The sequence below is a fragment of the Kogia breviceps genome, chromosome 12 (genome assembly GCF_026419965.1).
Source record: "Kogia breviceps isolate mKogBre1 chromosome 12, mKogBre1 haplotype 1, whole genome shotgun sequence".
Taxonomy (NCBI): Eukaryota; Metazoa; Chordata; class Mammalia; order Artiodactyla; family Physeteridae; genus Kogia; species Kogia breviceps.
Genome location: NC_081321.1, coordinates 4,348,379 through 4,372,045, shown reverse-complemented (window position 1 = coordinate 4,372,045; position 23,667 = coordinate 4,348,379). Strand labels below are relative to the sequence as shown.

The 23,667-nt window shown below is 42.9% G+C and overlaps 2 protein-coding genes across 3 annotated transcripts; one reads left to right on the top strand and one right to left on the bottom strand.

Moving 5' to 3' along the window:
* On the top strand, positions 1-17,086 carry AKAP3 (A-kinase anchoring protein 3). Of its 2 annotated transcripts, none has more exons than XM_067008579.1 (3): positions 1-96; positions 9,118-11,436; positions 16,295-17,086. In XM_067008579.1, the coding sequence occupies exons 1-3, from the start codon at positions 1-3 to the stop codon at positions 16,448-16,450; spliced, it is 2,571 nt and encodes an 856-aa protein (XP_066864680.1). In that variant the 3' UTR covers positions 16,451-17,086. The 2 variants fall into 2 exon arrangements, with proteins under 2 accessions (XP_066864680.1, XP_058938684.2); XM_059082701.2 differs by having other exon boundaries at positions 9,145-11,436; positions 16,295-16,450.
* A 373-nt stretch (positions 17,087-17,459) lies between these two features.
* On the bottom strand, positions 17,460-21,037 carry DYRK4 (dual specificity tyrosine phosphorylation regulated kinase 4). The gene is given in 4 exon segments (XM_059082717.2): positions 17,460-17,701; positions 18,412-18,561; positions 18,564-18,580; positions 20,916-21,037. Coding segments are annotated over 4 exon segments (465 nt in total). The 5' UTR covers positions 20,972-21,037.
* Positions 21,038-23,667: the final 2,630 nt, after the last annotated feature.

Genomic DNA, 23,667 nt, shown 5'->3' with positions numbered 1-23,667 from the left:
ATGTCGGAGAGGGTTGACTGGTTACAAAGCCAAACTGGAGTTTGCAAAGTTGATGTCTATTCCCCCGGAGATGACCAGCCCCAGGACTGGAAAACGGTAAGTGTCTCGGCCGCCTTATAAATCCTGAGTTAGGAATATGTGCCATTAAGAGTAGCTTTATTCTCTCCACCACCACCTCTTATTCTTGAAGATGAAATTATTGGGGGGGAAAACGAACTCCTTTAGAACAAGTGATATTGTCATTACATCACTCAACTTAGTAGCCGGCACTTAAGTCAGAGTCCCGTCAGAAGATGGAAACCGCGCCAGTAACGGAATGTTCAAAAACTGTTCAGTAAAAAGTATTTAACTAAGTTAACTACTAAAAGCTGTGAAAGACGGCTCAAAGAGTTCCAGAAGCAGCAAATGCAGAAAGCGGCTACCACCCCTAGGCTGAAAGAGTAAACAAGGAAGAAACTAAGGCTCACGAAAGCTCCCTCGTCCTCAACCAGGGCTGCTTCTGATCTCCTTGGAGGGAGTGAGCTGCAACAGGGCAGCCACCCGCACCCCAGTCGTGCTGAAGACACTTGCAAGAGGATATGGGGGCCCGAAGGGAAACGCCTCCCACCCGTGATGCCCACCTAGTGCCCCTCCAGTGACCCTGTCAGCAAAGCCAGCTGCCAGAGGAGAAGTGTTTATAAAGAGTCCAGTTCCAGAGGCACATAGCAAGACAAAAAAGGGTGCACTGGAGTTGAGAGGCAACAATGAATAACTGGCACAGACACTGTGGTGAGTTTTAGGGTCAGAGATGGAAAAATACATTAGAACTCTCTCCCTTTAAGGATCTCACAATCTAATGGAATCCTCATCCTTAGCACTAACATTTCTCAGACATCTACTTGCATGTCATGTTACATGATCCATATTCTGTTTGTCCAAAATCTATTTGGTCTGCCTTATATAGCCTAAGAAAGAAAACATTAACAAACCTACATTAAGACATACGGACATACAGATACTAGATATCCAAGTAATGTAGAATAAGTGCGAATCAAAACTGCTTCCACTAGATCTTTTATTTACTTCTGCCCTTTTCTTTAGAAAAACAACAAAAAAATGAGTTTCAATATTAAATTAACAAAAATTTCTCAGTTTTTCAGTAAGTGAGAAGCACTCTAGCGGATGTAGTAAAGAATGAAACAATTTCTGTCCTCGTAGACCGTATCATTCATTTGGGAAAATAAAAAATACACATGTGCTCTAAATACCTAGTAGACGCCAATTATAAGAAGTTCATGGTAATTTGCCAAATGGACTTTCTGGACAATAATTGCTCTGGGTGTTTAAAGAACAAACCATTTCGAAGTGGGAGATAGGGAAAATTTTATTAAGTATGTTTAATTGAGTTAGAGGTGAAGAATAGGACGGGAGGTCTATGCGTTGACTTAACACTAAGCTACTGAAGCAGAAGATGGCTGAGGAGAGAAAATTAAACCCCTTAACCCTTTTCATATTCTCCTTCAGGGCCATGAAAAATTTCCCTGTCCTTAATTAAGAAAGACTCAGAAATAATTGGGCATCCACCTTCCCCAACTGTTCAAGATACTAGTCCATAAGAAAGTTAAAGGATGCAAGAGGGCAAAAGGTTTGGAGGAGATGGGTTAGTATTAGTATTTCCGCCAGTCACTCTGACTTCATCAGCTACTTCTGCAAAATTCTTCTGGATTGAGTGCAATAATGCATGTAGGGTGCACACATTTTAGTTTAAAAAACATAAATAGACACTGAAAAACTAAAACGCACCAAGCTAACACAACTCTTGACTCCATCATGAAGCTCGATGCTGTGGGTTGTTTTTCCTTAATGCTCTGGGAAAAGAATTGAAAAGGATAAAAAGTAAAATCTACATCTGCATTATAATAAGACTGTACATGTTACAGCCTGATTTTGTAAACATGCCTATTTGCAAATAGTGTGCCCATCTGTAAAAGTAGGTAACATTAAGGAATAATTTTCAAAAAAGGGCAAAATCGAGACTCCCAATTACATACAAAAATGAATGCATGTTAAAGATTTTTTTCAACTAATTAATGAGGAAATTGGTGAGACGTATTACAACCAGTTCAAAGGAGAATTTTTTAAAAAGGTATACTAACAGATCAGGAAAGTTGAAATGAATGTGCAAAGCAAGGCAAAACTGGCCTCTTCCACAGCTAAACCTCCACTGGACAGAAGTTACATGTTTGTAGACACGTTGAATTATTTTGCATTGCTATCAATTATCTGCAGCTTACAGAGTTGTAAAGTAGCTCACTCAGAATCACAATCAGGTTATGTGGACGGCTATATGCAATGCTCAGTCTACAGACTATGGACTATAGATAGTGCATAGTTTTCTATTGAAGCACAAATGTTTTTCCTACACTTACCTCCATTTTTATTGAAAAAAAATCTCAAAATAAGATAAATTTTGATCACAAAATAAGGCTAGTCTCATCAGATTTGGTCTGATTATTTATATACTTGCGGCAACCAGATAAGCCTTAAGTTTGCTTTACTGGAACTTTTTATAAGGAGTCACAGATTAGCCTTTAACAGGATCTTTTTATTTTATTTTATTTTTGGCTGCCTTGGGTCTTAGTTGCAGCACGCAGGATCTTCATTGCGGTGCACAGGCTTCTCTCTAGTTGCAGCATGCGGCTCCAGAGCCATGGGCTCTGTAGTTTATGGCACGTGGGCTCAGTAGTTGTGGTGTGGGGGCTTAGTAGCCCCGTGGCATGTGGGATCTTAGTTCCCCAACCAGGAATCGAACCCACATCCCCTGCATTGGAAGGCGAATTCTTAACCACTGGGCCACGAGGGAAGTTCCAAATTGGCTTTTAAAGGCCTCCATTGTTTGCTGTCCTGAGAGCAGGGAGTCAAAACTAAGAATCTCTCTCCACCAGGTTTCACCTGCAATCCCTAGAAAAATAGGCATGTGTTCTGTTGGATTCCTGTGAAACTGTTGTTCCTAAATATAGTCTCAGCCACTTATATTAATCATAATTTTTAACCTAAGTACTTTCCAATCTATTTCACAAAGAAACCTGGGAGAGAGGAGGTTTACAATGGTGAACTGTCACATAGCAGCTGAAGTGCAGACTAACAGAGCTTATGGACAAGTCAGGACGACTCTACAGACCTACACATCCCTTATACAATCTAAGTGGCAAAAACAAACACATTCATTAATAGACCCAAAGATTTAACCTCTCTATAGTAATAAAAATAGAAAGCAAAAACATATAAATTACGCTTAGCTATTGGTGTTTCACAATTCTGTCTTACTTAGAAATGATCTAAGTATCCAGTGAATATCCATTAATTAGCTCAATTTAATACCAGTCCAGTGTTTTAAGTTACATAAAGATGTTGGAAATTTATCATCAAGCTGACATACTATAAAACATAATAACTGTTGAAACAAAGTTTGTCAGGATAAATATTCAATTTGATTAAACACATTTATATTTTTCATGATCTTAAACATTAAGTACAAGTAATACTAGCTGATTGGATATGCATAACCTGTATAAGTTTATGAAGAGCACATCAACATAGAATAAAAACGTACGCTTAACGTTATACCTAACTCTGGTAAATCAGAAAAGATGTAGCTGTTTTTATTAAACCAAAATTATTAAACTAATCTTATTTACCAAAAATTTACCCAACTATGTGAACTTAGATTCCTAAAATATTTCTGAGTTAGGCTCTATAAGAATACTTTTTCCAGTCAGAATAGACATTCTTTTGCTCAAGAAACTTTATAGTATTAACTTGTTAATGCCACGTGGAGGTAGGAAGACATTATTACTTTACACTTAATGCTTTTCTGAATGGCAGACACATAATGATTCAAACACTGATAAACAGCTTTAGAGCCTCAATTCTAAACTTTCATCCAGTAGATTCAAATGTCCAGTTTTCAACCAAAAAAATTCACAAGTCATACAGAGAAACAGGAAAGTATGGCCCATTCAAAGGAAAAAAAATAAACCAACAGAAAATGTCTCTGAAAAAGACCCAGTGGCAGATCTGCTAGACAAAGACTTTCAAACTACTGTCTTAAAGATGCTCAAAGAACCAAGGGAAAGATGTGGAGAAAATCAAGAAAATGATGTATGAACAAAGTGGAAATATCCATAAAGAGATAGAAAACCTAAAGATAAACTAAAAGAAATTCTGGAGCTGAAAAGTACAATAACTGAAATTTAAAAAATCACTAGGGGGATTCAAAGGCAGATTTGAGCAGGCAGGAGAAAGAATTAGCAAAATTGAAGATAGGACAATGGAAATTATCAAGTCTAAGGAACAGAAAGAAAAAAAAATATTGAAGAAAAGAAACAGAGCCAAAGGGCTCTGTGTGACACCATCAAGAGAACAAACATGCAGCATGGGAGTCCCAGTAGGAGAAGACAGAAAAAAAGGGACAGAGAGAATATTTGGAGAAATAATGGCTGGAAACTTCCCAAATCTGATGAAAGATGTGAATATAAGCATCCAGAAGTTCAGTGAACTCCAAATAGGATGAAATCAAAAGACCCACACTGGGATACATCATAATCACACTTTCAAAAGGCAAAGACAAACGGAATACGGGGAGAAGTGATGTTTGTCACTTCCAGGCCTGGACAACAAAAGTTTCTCACTCAATCCTCCACAGTCTCTGGTGTTTCCCATACACTCGCTCAAAAGAAAGATTCTGAGTCCCTAAGGGAGGGTGAAACCATGCAAAAGCAGAGCCTGAGTCCCTGAGTCACTGCAAAGAAGGCTGCTCATCAAATGCCCTGTCTAAATGATGTTATACACAGACACTATATACATATTGAATTGTTTTATTATAGTTTATGATACACATCATTTATCACCTCTGCAAAGTGGGCTGTCAGGTTGGTCTCCCTGGTGAATAGTTTGTACACTGGAACCCACTGAATTTTCCATTTCTTGGAAGTCTTTGCTCTGACTCCACCACCTTTTCTCTGTCCCTTTCTCAGACATGCATACACGCAGCTCTCTTTCCTTCAGCTTCTTCTTAAAACTAAATTTTGTCCTTTTAGAAGTTCACCCTTGTTACCGACCTTTGGTTCAGAAAAATAATTTTTTAAAAGATTCACACAGAAACTCAGTAGTCTCTTCACACCTCCCACCCAGGCTGATGGGAATGAATTACAGGACACACCCCTAGCCATGCTCTCTTCCAGCACTTCCGTTTTCACCCAGAGCACTACTTCCCATACGTGTAGGAAGTCAAGTTTTATTCCCTAGTACTCCCACAGCTGGTTAACCACATTACCCTAACGATCAAGCTTCTTGACTTCTCTTCCTCTTCTCTTACCTCTTCTGAAGTCTAATCTTCACTTGACATGTTTAAGGAGTACTACCTGTCTGATACATTCCGTTTCAAGTGTACAGATTATTTTGTGCATATTATCTCATTTATTCTTAATCACCATCATATGAGGAAATTATTTAAAAATAATAATAACTACCATATGATCCAGCAATTCCACTTCCTGGTATATATCTAAAGGAAACAAAATCACCATCTCGAAGAGATAGCTGCACCTCTGTGTTCATTGCAGCATTATTAACAACAGCCAAGACGTGGAAAACAACCCAAGTGTCCGTTGATGGACAATGAATAAAGAAAATGTGGTTCATATATACAGTGGAATATTATGAGAAGAAGGAAATCTTGCCTTTTGTGACAATAGCTGCTAAGTGAAATAAGTAAGACAGAGAAAGACAAATACCATACGATCTCACTTATATGTGGGCTCTAAAAAACAAAAAAGAACACATAAACTCATAGGTGCAGAGAACAGATTGGTGATTGCCAGAGGCGGGTGAGCAAAATGGGTGAAGGAGGTCAGAAGGTACAAACTTCCAGTTATAAAATAAGTAAACCCCGGGGATATAATGTACAGCATGGTGGCTATAGTTAATAATACTGTAGTGTATATTTTGTATATTTGAAAGTTGCTAGAGGAGTAGATCTTAAAAGAGCTCTCAGCACAAGAAAAAAATTTTTGAACTATGTGTGGTGATGGTGGACGTTTGACTTACTGTGATGATCATCTCACAATACGTATACAGATATCGAATAATTACAGGTTTTGTACACCTGAAACTAATATAATGTTATATGTCAACTGTATTTCAATGGAAAAAAAAAACCTTTTAGTCATGTGTCAAAGGTAAACACAGAAGCCCAAAACTCAACTGTCCAGAGGTTAAAGAACCCTTCTCCTTCCAACGAGGCACAAAATTCCAAACTGATTTGAGCTTAAGATAGGCAAAAAATACTAGAAAAATAGATTTTCTGTTATCTGTCACCAACAGAGAATAGATCTCGATAAACCATTAATCCATTAAAGAAATCGCCAAATGGTGATACAATAAAACCACATTCCTCAAGCATTGCTGCCACTGGTGATTACTGACCATGGAAAAACCAAAATGAAAACCAAAACCAAAATTCGTAGAGAGGAAAATTAAAACTAGAAAAGCAGAACATCTGCAAAGTTCTGTTGCCCTTTGGATTCACCTTTGGGGGCCTAAGAAAAGACGCACCTGGTACACTATCCTCATGATGATATTTACCTCTGTTAGGCAAATCTGTTGGACATCTTGGCAAAGACTTCCAAAACTGTTGAAAGATCATTTTCAGAGGAAGGTGAAATAATGACTCTCATATGAATATAAAAAAAAACTCGAAAGATTTTATTTAACTCATTAATGAGGAGCTGGTGCAGTTCAAAGGAGAATCAAAGGAAAAAGACATGTATAGATCAGGAATATTGAAGTGAATGCGCAAATGGAAGCAAAACTGACCTTTTCCACAGTGGGAGAGACAGTAAGTAATTCTTCCCTGGTCAGAATTAATATGTGTGTAGACAAGAATTATATTGCATTGCTATCAGTTATCTACAGTTTACAGAGTTAAAAAAATAGCTCTGAGAGGATCAGAATCAGAAAATGTGGAAAGGTATGCTATAGATGATGCATAGTTTTCTACTAGAGCACAAATTTCCTTATAGTAGCTATTATTCAAATTAGCAGAACCATTTAGGAGGACTTTGAACCAAGCTCCGTAGCCCACAAGCAACTTAAACCAGCCTGTAGAGGCCCAGCTGCTTTACTCTTCTTCCCAAGTCATCCAAACATAACAGGATACTGTAGGGGTGGAGAGGGCCAATTTTAGAGTCCAAGCTCGATTTGAATACTAGCCCCCATCGTGTTGTAGCTGTGAGATGTTAGTCAGTATTTAACTTCTCTAAGCCTCAGTTTTCCACCTGTGAAACTGGAAGAGGGATACCCACCTCACAGGGTAAGTATGAGAATTAAATAAAATAACATGCATAGAGCACTAGGCACAGTGCCCGGTAGGCCTAAGTATTTGACAAACAGTAGCCAGCAATTCTATGATACTTGGTAGTTAAAATACCAAATGATCCTTTAAAGATGGGCAGTACTTGCGCTCTTCCCCAGAGAGATATAACTCGTCATTACAACGATCCCTTACGTTTGATGATAAATAGGATACTTTTACATACATTCTTATTTTAGCCTGTGTTCAAGTGAAGATTATAGATTATAGTAGGTGAATACATAAGTACGCCCATGTGCTTATCACAGCTGATGTCCACCAAAGAAACTGCATTCACTCAAAACCCATAAATTGTCCACAGATACCAACTCCTCAATTACAAATCAGATTTTTCACTTAGGTCATGTCAAAGAGTCCACTGGAAGCCATTGAACATATCAGATTGTGCTTGTGTAGCCCAGTAAAGTGTTGACTTAGCCACAACTGTCCTTGAATTTTCTAATTTTTTGAAAACTAGGCTGGAATAAGAGACCTAAATAAAACAGATCAACCACCAAAAATAGCAATACCTGAAAACTCTGATTCAGCTCAAATGCTACCTCTATAGCTGTTGACAGTCAGATCTTTTTTTAAAAAAATAAATTTATGTATTTAATTTATGTTTTTGGCTGCGTTGGGTCTTCGTTGCTGCACACGGGCTTTCTCTAGTTGCAGCAAGTGGGGCCACTCTTGGTTGCAGTGCACGGGCTTCTCATTGCGGTGGCTTCTCTCTTTTTTTAAAAGTATTTTTAAAAATTATTTATTTATTTATTTATTTATTTATTTATGGATGCGTTGCATCTTTGTTGCTGTGCGCGGGATTTCTCTAGTTGCAGCAAGTGGGGCCACTTTTCGTTGTGGTGCCCGGGCTTCTCATTGCAGTGGCTTCTCTTGTTGCGGAGCACGGGCTTCAGTAGTTGTGGCACACGGGCTAAGTAGTTGTGGCTCGTGGGCTCTAGAGCTCAGGCTCAGTAGTTGTGGCACACGGGCTTAGTTGCTCCACGGCATGTGGGATCCTCCCAGACCAGGGCTTGAACCCATATCCCCTGCATTGGCAGGCGGATTCTTAACCACTGCACCACAGGGGAGCCCGCAGTGGCTTATCTTGTTGAGGAGCATGGGCTCTAGTTGCGCGGGCCTCGGTTGTTGTGGCACACGGGCTCAGTCATTGTGGCTCGCGGGCTCGAGAGCACAGGCTCAGTAGTTGTGGCGTATGGGCTTACTTGCTCCATGGCACGTGGGATCTTCCCGGACCAGGGATCAAACCCATGTCCGCTGTGTTGGCAGGCAGATCCTTAACCACTGAGCCACTGGGGGAGCCCTGACAGTCAGATCTTAAGGACAGATGTTGTTGGACTCAGTATAGTGCAGTGGCCAAGAGCATGGGCCTTGGAGTCCCTGCCTGGGTTGGAATTCCTCCTCCGTCAATGACTATAGCTGTATAACCTCAGGTAAGAAACTAACTTAAATCTCTCAGTTCTTCAATTTCCTCTTCTGTAAAATGTGGGTAATAAGAGAGCTAGCATTTAAGTTTACTGCCAGAACCGTATTAAATGAGATAACAGGCCTAAAATACTTGCAGCAGTGCCTGATACATAGTAAGCACTCAATAAATGCCAGTTACATCTGTGGGGCTGATGGGGCAGTTAAGACTTGAGAGAGGCCACCATTTTTGTAACTGATCTTTGAGGTTGTCCTGAATATTCCGTATCTTTGCTTTGTTATAGTTGGATGAATCCTTGTCTGTTTTGAAGGAAGCCTCACATGACCCCATCAGAGCGCTCAGCTGGCTCCGCAGAGACCTGGAGAAAAACACAGCAGGGTTCCAGGATGTTAGATTCAAGCCTGGAGAAGCATCATTTGGCGGGGAAATGGTCAACTCAGGAGACCCACGCAAAAGTTTCTGTGTGGACTATTATGACACCACCACCAAGGGCAGTCCAGGGAGATTGCGTTTTGAGATGAGTCACAGAGAGAACCCTTATCAGGGCCCCCGTGCCCACGCTGGTAACAGGAGCTCAGTAGACGAAGTTTCCTTCTACGCCAATCACCTCACAAATCTCGTCATAGCCATGGCCCGCAAGGACATCAACGAGAGGATTGACGGCTCTGAGAACAAATGCGTCCATCAGTTAGTGTACATGGGGGATAAGCCTGCACCCGACAAAAGCCTGAGCAAGGTGGCATCAGAGCTGGTGAACGAGACTGTCTCTGCCCGTTCCAAAAACTCCACCTCGGATAAGGCTTCTGGCTCCTGGGACAGCGACTCAGGAACATTACAGAGTCCCCTGGATTTAAAATACAAAAGCACTTTGAAGATCAAGGACAGCACCAAGGAAAGCAGGAGTCCAGATGACAAGCCTTCTTCTAAGAAGTCTTTCTTCTATAAGGAAGTGTTCGAATCTTGTAACTCAAGCGATGCCACAGAGGGCGGAAGGTCCTTACCCGCAGAGGGAGAGATGTTCGGAGAGCAGGAAAGGCCCGAAGACGTCGCAGCTTCTGTCAGTCAAGAGATCATCACCTATGCTAACAGTGTGGTGTCTGACATGATGGTCTCCATCATGAAGACACTCAGGATCCAAGTGAAGGACACGACCATTACCACCATCCTGCTGAAGAAGGTCCTGGTCAAGCACGCGAAAGAGGTGGTCTCGGATCTCATCGACTCCTTCATGAAGAACCTCCACGACGTCACGGGGGCCCTCATGACTGACACGGGCTTTGTCTCGGCCGTGAAAAGAAGTCTCTTCTCTCACGGAAGCCAGAAGGCCACAGATATCATGGATGCCATGCTGGGTAAACTCTACTCAGTGATATTTGCCAAGAAACCTCCTGAGACTGTCACGAAAACCAAGGAGAAGTCTGAGAGTTACTCCCTCATGTCCGTGAAAGGAATGGGTCACCCTGAAAACCGAAACATCCACTCTGCATCCGTGAAATCGAAAGGTAAATTGAGGGAAAAAATCTGCTCTCCTGCACCCAAACCCGAGAAGGAGAAGACTTGTGTTGAAACTCTGGGTGAGCACATCATCCAAGAGGGACTGTCCCTGTGGCATAAAAATCAGCAGGAAGAAGGCAAATCTCCAGGTTTCCAGGGTGCACCGTTTGTAGCTTCCAGCAAACAGTACAAACCTGCACCAGACTTCCCCTTGGGAGCTCCTTCCGATCCTTGCAACCTCGGTCCGTCTACGCATCACCAGGAGAAACCGGAGAATTTTAAGTATGAGTCAGACTCCTGGGTCAAGGACCTGATCGTATCTGCCTTACTTCTGATTCAGCAACACCTGGCCCAGGGGGGAAGCATGGATTCCCAGAGTGGCCTTAAAGCCGCTGGCAGCACCTACTCGCAGGCCAGCAAGTCCCCTGCAGTTTCTGATGAGTCCGGCCTTAGGTCTCCTCACATGGGGGTTGACCAAGAAGAAGCAGAAAAGAAGGATCTCATGAGCGTTTTCTTCAACTTCATCCAGAACTTACTCGGTGAGACCATTTTCAAGAGCGGCCGTAGCTCTGAACCCAAGCCAACTAAGGAAGAAGACAGTCCCCAGTGTGAGAGACCTGTAACGCCTTCTCCCGTCAAATTGAGTGAAGGCGATGAGGCTGGGCTGACCGAGAAGGTTGCTAACCCGCTAGATGACCACGTGAACGGGCAAATGGTCGAACATCTGATGGACTCAGTGATGAAGTTGTGTCTCATTATTGTCAAGTCCTGTGACTCTCCGTTGGCAGAACTAGGAGGTGATAAGTCTGGCGATACCAACGGGGCAACCTCAGCCTCCCCAGACAGCTTACGTGAGTGTTTGCCAACCAAGGGCACAGGGACAGCAGAGATCCTCCTGAAGAATGCGTATGAAGCCGTCTATAACGAGGGTTTCTCGGGACAGCTCCCCAAAGGGTGTGCAGCTCCCAAGGTGATGGTCAGCAGTCACAGCCTAAGCGATACGGTTCAGAACAAGCAACTCCGAGCCGTTCTTCAATGGATGGCCGCCTCTGTGCTCCACGTCCCCGTTTTTTACTTTGGTGATCATGGTGACGGAATCCAGGAGAAGGTAAGAAAGTCGAATAGGGAATTGGGGAAGATTTATTAGGGGTTAATTAGGGTTTCAAGTTCTTTTTTTCTCTTTCTGAATGGAAAGGGAGCCACGAGAAGGGTAGAACGGGGACATTAAAAATTTGAAGCTCGGGCTTCCCTGGTGGCGCAGGGGTTGAGAGTCCGCCTGCCGATGCGGAAGACGCGGGTTCGTGCCCCGGTCCGGGAAGATCCCACATGCCGCGGAGCGGCTGGGCTCGTGAGCCGTGGCCGCTGAGCCTGCGCGTCCGGAGCCTGTGCTCCGCAACGGGAGAGGCCACAACGGTGAGAGGCCCGCATAATGAAAAAAAAGAAAAAGCGCAAAAATTTGAAGCTCATGCCTCACGGTAGAGATAATGGGTAAATTAAAATTCAGTTTTGCCCCATAGGAGGCGTATCAAAGGGTAAAAGAGAGAGAAATCATTTTTTTCTCTTTTTTTTTTTTTCTGTGTATATTGATGGAAATGCACAAATAAGGAACCTCCAAGAGACCTGGTGAAAGAATCAGATTAAGGTCTGGGCTCAGGCTGAATTCTGCATGACAGCTTTGCCCAAAGAATGAGAAGGAGCTGCTGGGAAGCATCCCAACCTGAGGATGTGTTGCCGGGCCGGGGAGGGGGTGGGTGAAGGGCTAGACGGATGGCCTTTTCCAGCCTGTCATTCCTCTCGTAGCTGGTGGTCTAGGAAGTGTTGGGGCCTTGAAGGGATTCCATAAATAACACCCCTCTTCCCCTCACCCTAAGTTCTGAATCAATTGAGAAGTAAGACCAAAGAATAAGGCAGATGGAAAATCAGCTTATTACTGTTATTACTGATAAAGGTAAGTGTGTCTTCTAACGCCTTTCTTCTCCCAGTTTTAGGCCTTGGAACTGCTCACTGAAGGGAAATTTGGGGTCCAGAAAGCTTTTGTTTATGTAGTTGCTGTTTCATGCTAGTGTGGGAGAATTAAGAGAGGCCACTTCCACAGCACACACACACACACACACACACACACACACACACTCAGGATTTTTTATTATTTTCCCTCATTTGCAAAAAGTAGAACGATGGCATTTTAAGTAGTAGGAGGTGGCACAAGAGGCTGGGATTATTTATAAAAAGCATTCATCTTCTTAGAAACCAGAGGATGTGGAGGAAGAGGCTTTCTCTGTTTAATATGTGGTATTAGTAAGCCTTGTAACTGGGTTACTTGGTTTACCTGATGACCGGGAAGACCCAGAACTGTGTAGCATACAGGATAGGCCACACTCAGCCTAAACGAGAAACTGTGTCATCTGTGGACTTGCTACTCGTGTGATCTGCGCACCGACAGCGCTGGCTCCGCCTGGGAGCTCAGTGCGAGTGCGGAGTCTCTGGCTCCACCCCTGACCTACTGAATCCGAATCCCCGCTTTAGCAAAATCCCCGGCAGATTTGTGCGCGTGTCCCATTTGGCCTGAAGGACAGGACGTGGAGATCCAACCTTAGATTTGTCCCTTAGAGTCCTCGGCAAGTTCTGTCTCTTTACAGTTTTTCCAGTCTGTACAACCAGACAGCTGTTTCGGCCCGTAGCAATTAGCGGATGGGCCCGTAGTCACAAAAACTTTAGACTGATGAAAAACATCGAAAAAGCCTAGCTTCCGTGTGTACAATGTGTGACACAGGCTTTGTTCTGACTCCATCTTTTAAGTCATCCTCATCATACATAACATACATAATACATTCTGATTTTAGATCATTTTGAATTAGAATGTCTATGATATAATTCTCTAAAAGGAGGACAGTAGACTTGCAGGCGTCCTTGTTCTACACACACACACACCTTTGCCCAAAGTAAAGACCATCATCTATTTTCTTAAAGGAAAGGAGGGAAGGATGAGCAGCAGCACATCCAAACTTCAGCTAATGAGAGGGTTTGCACTGGATGAAAGTTGCATGAAGTATATACATCAAAGAAGCTACCTGAAAATGAGTCGCAATTTTGGGGGGGAGAGAGATTTAATTAACATATGCAAACATTTTCATGCTGATGCAGGTGATTGAACCTGGTAACACTGGGATGCCCACGAGCCCAATTCCTTTAAACACATTTGCATCCGTTTTTGAATAAGTAATGTGTACATAGTTCAAAATCCAAAGGCACAGAAAACGGTGCACACTTAAAATTAAGGGCTTTTTCGCATCTTCATCTCCCATCCCATTTGCCCCCACTGGAGAAAACCTTTCTGATCAATTTCTTGTTTATCCTTCCAGAAGCGCTTATGCATGTACAGGTTAATACTTACATATACTTATCTTTTTTAAAGTCGCAAGTGGTAGTCTTTTATCTGTGTGTATATATTCTCTCCTGCAACGTACAGAGTTGCCACATTCTTTTCTAGTGGCTGCATATTTACTGTATGCAGGTGCTGTATGCAGCCACCCTTCTGTGGATGGACATTTCAGTTACCCATATGCTGCTGCTATAAGCAATGCTGCATGCACAGATTCACATGTATCTGAACACGTGCTTGTAGATTTTATATGTATTCCCCAATGCCTTTTATAGAGCTTGCAGAGTGCCTATTCCCCACAGTTTAACCAACAGTCCATTCCAGACTTTTGACCTTTGCCAAGTGTCACCTTACTTTTCACATATCTTATTAGGAACAAGGGTGAATACCTTTTCATATGTTTAAGAGCCATTTTTGAATTTCTTTTTTCCTGGAAGAAGTACTTGTTCGTGCCCCCTGCCCATTTTTCTGTTGGGTTGTTGGTCTTTTTTTCTTTATCTCTGAGAGTTTTTTTATATACAAGGAAATTAGCCTTCGTGATGTTAAATGTGATATTTTTATCATTTGACTTTTGACTGGTGTTTTTCGTTGTTCTTGCCATACAGAATGTTTTAAATGTTTATGTAGTCAAATATGACAGTTTATCTTTTATTTTTCCTGGATTTTGTGTCATGTTTTGGAAAACATTCTCTACCACAAAATACTAACAAGACTTCCCCGTGTTTTTCTTCTAGTACTTTTATGATTTTTTTTAAAAAAGTTTAAGACTTTGATCCATGTTGAATTTGTTTTCATATAAGGTGTGATGTAGGGATGCAATCTCCTATTTTTTTCCAGATAGCTGTCTTTTTTTTTTTTTTAACATCTTTATCGGCGTATAATTGCTTTACGATGGTGTGTTAGTTTCTGCTGTATCACAAAGTGAATCAGCTCTACGTATACGTATATCCCCATATCCCCTCCCTCTTGCGTCTCCCTCCCACCCTCCCTATCCCATCCCTCTAGGTGGTCACAAAGCACCAAACTGATCTCCCCGTGCAATGCGGCTGCTTCCCACTAGCTCAGATAGCTATCTGTCTTTGTTTTCTCTCAAAGCTTTCTATTCTATTCCATTGAATCCTTTGTCTATTCTTACTAGTTTAATACTATTTTCATAGCATATTGATTTAATTACTGTAATTCTGTAATATGTTTTAATATCTGATAAGGACTAGAGACTCCTTATTTCTCTGTCTCAGAAATTTTCTAGGCTATATTTCTCAGTTTCACCACCAGCCATAGGCAACCATCAACCTGCTTTCTAGCATTACAGATTTGCCTTTCCGACATTTTATATAATGGAGTCATAAACTATGTAGCCTTTTACATCTGGCTCTGTACACCTAGCATAACGTTCTTGAGGTTTATCCATACTGCAGTATATGTCGGTAGTTCATTTCTTTTATTGCTGAATATTTCATTTTCTATGTTTTCTCTATCCACTCACCAGTTAATGGACATTTGGGTTGGTCCCACTAGTTGGCTATTATGAATAACGCTTCTGTGAACATTCACATGCACATCTTTGTGTGGACATAACGTTTCCATTTCTCTTGGGTGACAAGGAGTGTAAATGCTGCATCTTATGGTAAATATACTTTCTTAAGAAACTGTCAAACTGTTTTCCAAAGTGGCTGTACCGTTTTACGTTCCTACCAGCAATTTTTGTTGATTTCAGTTTCTCATTATTCTTTTTTTTTTCAAAATTATAGCTGTTATCGTGGTTTCTGACTGTGGATTTAATTTGACATACATACATTAAAATGACTAAAGACGTTGAACATCTTTTTTATGTCTTCATTAGCCATTCATATATATTCTTTGGTGAGTTGTCTATGTAAATCTTTTGCCTATGTTTTGACTGGGTTACAAGAATATAAATTTACAAGAATTCTTTATGTATTCTGGATACAAGTCCTTTATCAGATATATATGATTTGCAAATATTTTCTCTCAGTCTGTATCTTGTCTTTTTACTTAATGGAGTACTTCAAAGAGCAAAAGTTTTTAATGAGGACGTCTAATTTATCACTTTTTGCTTTCATTGCTTGTGCTTTTGATGTCGTATCTGATAAATCTTTGCTTAACTCAGTGGTTCTCAACTGGAGGCAGTTTTTGCCCCCAAGGGACATTTGGCAATGCCTGGAGACGTATTTTTTTTGTCACAACTGGGAAGGGGGAGTCTAGTGGGGAGAGGCCAGGGATGCTATAAACATCCTACAGTGCACAGAACTTAGGAACTTTAGAATCCTGAGAAGGCAGGAACACCACCGCCCAAACACCCACTGGAAGCAGGAAGGTTTTAGTCTTCGTGGGAAATCACGTTTTCCGTATCATGGACAGGGGGATGTTATTTAAATGAAGGGCGATGTAACCCCCTTTTTCTTCGGTCAGACGGGCCAGCGAGCATCCTGGTTATGGACGACATCGCGGTGTCTCCCTCGAGGCCCTCCCGCCGCGGAGGCTCTTTTGCCCTCGCCTTGGCAGCCCTGCCCCGCCCTCGGCGGGATGCCCTGCCCGCCACCACCGCTCTCCTTTCCTCCCGCAGCTACTTCAGCTCTCGGCAGCCGCCAAGGAAAAAGGGCGCAGCGTCGGTGAGGTCCTGCAGTCAGTGCTGCGCTACGAGAAGGAACGGCAGCTGCACAAGGCGGTGGGCAATGCCGTGCGGCTGCAGCTGCTGGACTGGCTGATGCTGCACCTGTGATGGGGCCGCCGCCGCCCTCCCCTCGTCCCGCGCTGGGCCCGTCCCTCGCCCGCCCCTGCTTTCTCCCCTCTGCAGCCCCCGCCTCCGCGTCCTCACAGCCCCAACGCCACCTTCATACCACTCACATCCAAGACATGTGATCTTGTGCTAGTCCCTGGATCTTGAAGATTTTCCTGCCCATGTGAGCGAGGACACAAAATTAAAAAAAAATTTTTAAATCACAACTTCCGTCCTTTGGGGAACCTGTCGTCCCCCTCTCCACGTGGTCCTGGAGAAGCATCAGTCATGGCGCTGCCACCACACCAACCACACTGTGGCCTTGTGACCCGGGCTGGCCAATCAGAGGATCCCAGTATCTCAGACACAGTGATGAGTTCAAGTCCAGTCAATCACCTGTGAGACTCTCCTACCAGCAGGAAGACCTGCATCTTTTGACTGGCTGAGAGTGGTCGTCTTAACTTCTGGGCAGAGCTTGTCTTCAGGGTGAAGTTAACCGTAAAAGGAAGCAAGACTAACGGGGGAGAGGCAGTCTGAGCTCCACGATCTTGTCTGAATTCCTAGATCTTGCTGTGTCTACACTCACCCCCTCCTGATTCCCCAGTCACATAAACCAATAAATGTCCTTGGTTGTTTAAACGACTTTGAACTCAGCTTCTGTCATTTTCCAACCAGAATCCTGACTGACTGTCTTGGGCAAGAGGAAAAAAGTGTTTTTTTATTATTTAGAGTCCTCTCAGTGACGCTGTAACACTGAGGGCTTAACTCTCCCCCCACCCCATCTCCCCACACATGCACCCGCTGTTGTATTTGATTGAGGGCATAAGGAAGAGGCATGGGTGCAGGGACCTCCTCTCCAAAGGAATCATGCCAATAGGCCATGTGAATAGAGGTTTGGTTTTTTTTTAAACCTTTATGCATTAAAAAACAACCATCAAGTATTGTACAATATAAGTGCTGTCTCTAACACAAATCACTGGTGGAAAGGAACAGGACACACCCTCCGCTCAGGTCACACAATAGGTGGTAAAGTGTTTGTGTTCCTGGGGGAGCAGTTTTTGTTTTGTTGTCCTGTGGAGGTCTTGGACTCCGCTGGCCCAACGACTGCCTCAGGCTTTCCGGAAGCTTCTGCTAGATGAGGCAGCTGGACTTCAGCTATGTGCTGGTCAGAGCCCTACTGATTACCTGAATTCTGATCCTGTTTAGTGGCGCCTTCTTTGATTTTGTCTTTAGTCTCTATTTGAAGGATCACCTCTGCCAAAGAGGAGAGAGCAGGAACGAGTAAGTGTTCAGATGTGAATTATATTCTAACTGTCCATTAGGCTTTAAATCATTTGGGGGAAATCTGGTGGTAATGATACAAAAGCAAGTCATTTGTAAAGCACATTCTATGTGCCAGGCATTATTCTAAGCCCTTTACACTTACTGGTTCCTTTGATCCTTCCTGCAACCAGAGAGAACAGGCATTATTTCTCATTGTCATAAATGGAGAAACTGCGGCACAGAGAGGTTAAGTAAATTGCCCAAGGGCCCACAGCTGGTAAGTGGTAGGGCCAGAATTTATCCCAGGCAACCTGACTCCAGTGACCAGGTACATAACCATGAGGCTATATTGCATATAAAAGATACTTGCATAATTCCATAATCTGTCTGATAAAAATTCAAAAGGTAACTATAGCGCTTGCAGAGGAGGACACATTGAAAGAAAAGGAGAGGGGAATAGGAATTGGAGATAGGAGAAACACGGAAATTCCTAATGATGAGAGGGCCAAAAAAAAGGAGAACCCAGCCCCAACCAAGTTTCCTGAAAGAGGAAAATCCCCAAATTAAGAAGTGGCAGGCCAGTAGTGATGAAGCCAGGATAATTAACCAGGGTTGAGCTCAGAGAAATTGGCATGCAATCCTCCAGAGATGTCTGACCCCCTGGATTATGGAAATAGGACTGGCTATTTGAGGTACTGTACCTTTTTTGCCCAAGTGATGTTACCCTTGAACCTTGTCCTTCCTGGCCTCAGAAGGGAAACAGAGACTGGTTTTCCTCAAGGTCTGAAGCCTGGGCTGTCCTTTGAGGTTCCGCGGCTCATGAATACAAGCATGCTTGAGGGCCTGGTCATACGAAGAGAAGGCTCCCAGCTACACACCAGCAAAGCCCAGCATCGGTTAGGGTTTTATTTCCCTTTTTAATAATGAAATATTTTCAAAGACCCCAATAAAGAACCTAAGTAAGATATAAAAATGGTTCATTTTTAAAGAACCCATTTAAGCTATGTTATAACTCAAAGATACCATAGAACAGAGCTTATGACATATAAAGTACCTGGAGGCAACTATTGGAAACGATCTTTTTAGAAAATGTGTATGACAAGCCAAGGAATATCTCAGAGCCCAAATTCCGTTACAAGAAATATTAAAGAAAATCGAAACCAGTGGGATTTAGGGTTTAATAAACTAAGAACATCAAAATGAAGAGATGCTTAATTGTGATTCCCAAACTATGGAATTTGGACCTCCAAATATATCACAAAGAACATTATAGAACACTAGAATATTAAGATCATGAGGGGACTTGGAGATAATCCAAACTGCTAACGCGGTGACAAAATACACTTGACAAAATACACTTGACCCACCATGGAATCATCTTGCGTTTCCTGAGTAATTTTAGTAACATGGCAGTAACTCACAAAACTAGCTATTCCAGTTTTTAAAAACTCCAATTCTTTAAAAGTTCTTCATTTTGATTGAGCCAAGATTCACTTCTCAGGAACTTTTAGCCTAGTAACTTTGACCCGGTCTTAAATTCTACCATTAGCATCATACAGAATGAGACAACTAATCCATCTTTTATGTCACAACCCTTCAACTATCTGAAAACATTTACATGACAACTAATTATTGATCATATGACATGATCAGTTCCTTCCTAGATAGGAAATCTCAGCTGTTATCGAACTGGTGTCCATCACGCTGGGAATAGCTCCTAACTGCAAGGAGATGGCATTAATATTTCAGACTCATCGAGGTCTAAACAACTCAAGTTCCCAGTTCTTTGTCCAATGAACTGCTGTTAAGCTACACCTCGCCTCTCCTGAACTCCTAGAGTTAGTTAGCCTATAAAATCTAGACACAGAACTTTACATTTATCCCCATTAAATCTGACCCAAAACTTTTAGTCTCTCAAAGACTTGCTAATTAGCCAAATGTGAAGTAATAAAACAACAGGCCCTGACAGCATGACTGCCTCTTACAAGGTGTGAGCAACCAGCCCTTTGCACTAAAAAGGAGAATAATTTCCTTCTTGGCTCTGAGTTTCTCGATTACCCCTCTGTCTCAGTACTGAGTTTCTGTTACGAGTTAACGGCCGTTCATTCTATCGCCTCAGCAAGAGGCTGGGGTGGGGTGGGGGTCATGATGGGGTACAGGATCCTTCTCTATCTCCATATTTCAGATGGGTAGCACGACCCCCCAGATGGGAAAACTTTCAGCAGAGTCCCTGGTTCTTTATTTTCTGAGCTAGTACCTAAACTCCAGATGCACAAATGCCAGAAGAGGAGTATTTTGCTAAAACTACTTCATCCCACTGAAGGAATGAGAGAACATAAAGATATGGTCTTCTAAAAATACTAAACAATTATAGGACTAATGCAGCTGGAAGAGACCTTAGTAATACCCCAATCTACAGAAAAGGAAACTGAAGCCCAGAGAGACAATGACTTGTCCAATATCACATGGCTAATTTATTTGCCACTCAGTGGAGACAGACTTGCGTAACCTCTTTAAAGTTGGTGACAACGGCTAGTATTTTCTAAATACCTTCTAAACTAGGTACTGTTCTACGGTGCTTTATGTACTATTTTTTTTTTTTAATTTTTATCAATACTATGACTTGGGTGAAGTACAGAGCCTACTTTCTAAGATTCGAAATATGCCTATAGATTCTAAAGAGCTGTACATAATAAATGGTTTATAGATCACCCTTTCCCTAGTTCCCTAATATGAGAGGATTTAGACTCTACATCCCAGGGGAATGGGTGGGAAGGGGCCTGAAACCAGCTTGTACTGGGCATGTATGCAAATAGTTACTGATACAACAGACTCTCTGAAGACCTTGGCTTCCGTTCATGAAGCAGAAGACATTGAGGACTTGCCTACAACCTCGCTTCCAGGCAGTCAGGGCAAGAAGGAAGCAAGCTCGACCCACACGCTGTGTAATCCAGGCAAGTCACTTAATCTCTTGAGCCTCAGCCTCCATGTCTCAAAACATCAAATCGTCTGTCCCACTGACCACACAGGATAGACAGTTGAGAGAGCAGTCTCAAAGCATCTCGTGGACTCTATTAAAGATCTATGGTCCATGTTTATTAGGTCCCATGACTGCCTCCCAGCCCCAGACTTTCACCAGCAAACATGTGGGTAAGTACCGTATTTAAGAGGAAACCCAGAAGCAAAGACACTCTGACACACTCACACCAAACACTTTCTCAGAAAGTCCAGGAAACTGGTGTCGAAGGTGTTCAGCACCATGGTGAGATCCTTGGGATCCGGGTATCTTTTTTTCCCCTTGTTGTTGGTTATATTTTTAGGAAAACCTTTGGAATCTTTAGAGATACAACATTAGGTGTTTAGTTCCAGGTGTGAATATGCACCGGTCACATCACAGCTGTTCCCTCAACCATGCTGCTTCTGGGAGTGCTCTCTGCAGCTCCCCCGTGCCCCCTCACACAGACAAACACACCCGCAGTCTTAGTTTAAAACAACCACGTGTAAATTATCCAATGAGTACAATTTACTTTTACAAATAACTTCCTACTACTCGGCATGTTCTCAGCCACCACCTCCTCCTGGAATCAATCGAATGATTTTAATGGTTTAACATTAACCAACGTAAAATAATAATGATAATGATGATGGTGACGATGATAATAATAATAGTAAAGTAAACCTGAAGTGACAGAAACAGCCCGCTCTGAACAAAAAGCATGTTGTCCATTCTTGGCTTATCTATGCTCTTGATCTTTCCTCACCCCAAAACGTGAGAATTTGGGACCCCCATGGGGAATAACAAGAAAGTCATTTTAGGAGAAGGACTGACTTGCAGAGCTCACGCACAAGCCACCCAAGCAAGTTAACCTCATTTCTTATTTTTACAGTCGCGTCAAAATTTTGTCCACAGCTGGAAGGATCAAACTTGGCTGGTGGCTTAAGACCCTGCTTGGAATGATCTTCTTCAGCCATTTCCACTGATTAAAGCCCCCACTAAATGTGTCTCCTGTCATTGCTGACAAGAAACCCCGGAAGACAGGTCCAAAGGTGGCCTGAGAACACAGTGCGACGCCTTGAAGGCAAGACCACTCGTTTGGACACCTAGGTCCTGGGGAGCATGTTCAGAAAGGTGACCATGTATGCCCACACCTTGTAAATATACATGCAACAGGGCGGACATGTATGTACACACATGCAAAATGGACACGTTCCATGAAATTCTCACAAAAACTCGGGGTTCATACAATGGACATCCTGGAAGGTACATAATGAAATGCTTCAAATTACTTTTGCCATCAATACAATTTGCAGGGCCTCCAACAGAACACCTGCTCTTACTGAATTCCTAGAAGAGCCCATGAATGTGTGTATATACACACATGGGTATCTGTGTGTTTATATAGAAAACAATGGGCTGGGGGTACTGCATAGGGCATAGGTCCTGTGAACTCCTTTTTGACTGTGGCACCAGGGCTCCCATCTTATCCTATATTGTCTTTTCATAAATGGCCGAAGAAGAATTAGATTCATGGGCTTACAAATAACATAGCTCAGGGCTTCCCTGGTGGCGCTGTGGTTGAGAGTCCGCCTGCCGATGCAGGGGACACGGGTTCGTGCCCCGGTCCGGGAGGATCCCACGTGCCGCGGAGCGGCTGGGCCCGTGAGCCGTGGCCGCTGAGCCTGCGCGTCCGGAGCCTGTGCTCCGCAACGGGAGAGGCCGCGACAGTGAGAGGCCCGCGTACCGCAAAAAAAAAAAAAAAAAAAAAAAAAAAAAAAAAAAAAAAAAAGAACGATGTTACTTGTGGGTTTGTCATATATGGCCTTTATTATATTGAGGTAAGTTCCCTCTATGCCTTTCTGGAGAGTTTATCATAAATGGGTGTTGAATTTTGTTGAAAGCTTTTTCTGCGTCTATTGAGATTATCATATGGTTTTTATGCTTCAATTTGTTAACATGATAAAAGCAAGAAAACTAAATAGTTGAATGACGGCAGCATCACCTGGAGGAATATACAGTCTGGTCCGTGGAGGAAACAGACATTCAAATAAAATTTTTTTAAGGAGCCAAGTTGATTTTGAGTCATGGACAAGTCGGAATTATCAATGGAAGGCAAGTAAGAACCATCTGAAGACCTGGAGCCACTGGTACCAGCACCCGGTGTGGTGTGGCGGGGGTCAAAGGTGAACGTGGGCAGCATGGGACAAGGTTGAAGAAGCAGCCAGGGACTAGGCTGATTCAAAATAGCTTGTGAACTAAACAGGCTGAGGGGTGTGTGTGTGGCTTTTAAGCAGAGGGGTGTTCGGGCTCAGATTTTATTTTAGGACACTCCCTCTGGCTAGAGTGGCTTGATGGGTAGGCCCGAGTAGGTTACCAGTCAAGGCAAGGACGCCCGTTAGTCGTCAGAGTAAAGGCAGCAAGTGGCAGGAGAGAGCAGTTTTGAGAAGCGCAGGAAATGGACTAGAGCTTGCTGACCGGATGCGAAGGGTGCAAGTGCCTGAGGCACCTCAGCTGACTGACGGTGATGCTGTATCTACTAACAGAAAACACAGGCGGGAAAACGCCCGGGGAGGGGGAGGCGTTATTGATTCGGGGATGACTTACGTCAAACGATCAAGTGGTCTGCGTCAAGGGCAAGGTCCGGGGTAAAGATCCTGACTTGGCAGTCACTGTCACACTGCTGACCACTGGAACCTGAAGTTGCCCAAGCTTTGAAAGAAAAAAGGACCGGGCGGTGGGGTGGGGGAAGAATGGAATCTCACAGAATATGGTATGGCAGTGAGAGCTGTGGGTGTAGGTGACACATAGCAAGCCACAAACAACGAAGAGTAGGCAGGGAGGCGGGGAGAAAAGTACCAAAGAATGGTGTCGTTCGGGCCCAGAAATAAGATGTACTAAGCAGGGTATAATGAATAGGGGCTGTAAGATAAGGTGAGAAAGTGTACCCTGGGTTTGGCAA

Excerpts from the sequence above, each read along its gene's own strand:
- AKAP3 (XM_067008579.1), top strand. The coding sequence starts at position 1 with ATGTCGGAGAGGGTTGACTGGTTACAAAGCCAAACTGGAGTTTGCAAA. Across the intron at positions 97-9,117 it reads AGCCCCAGGACTGGAAAACG|TTGGATGAATCCTTGTCTGT; the intron begins GTAAGTGTCTCG and ends GCTTTGTTATAG. Across the intron at positions 11,437-16,294 it reads GTGACGGAATCCAGGAGAAG|CTACTTCAGCTCTCGGCAGC; the intron begins GTAAGAAAGTCG and ends TTCCTCCCGCAG.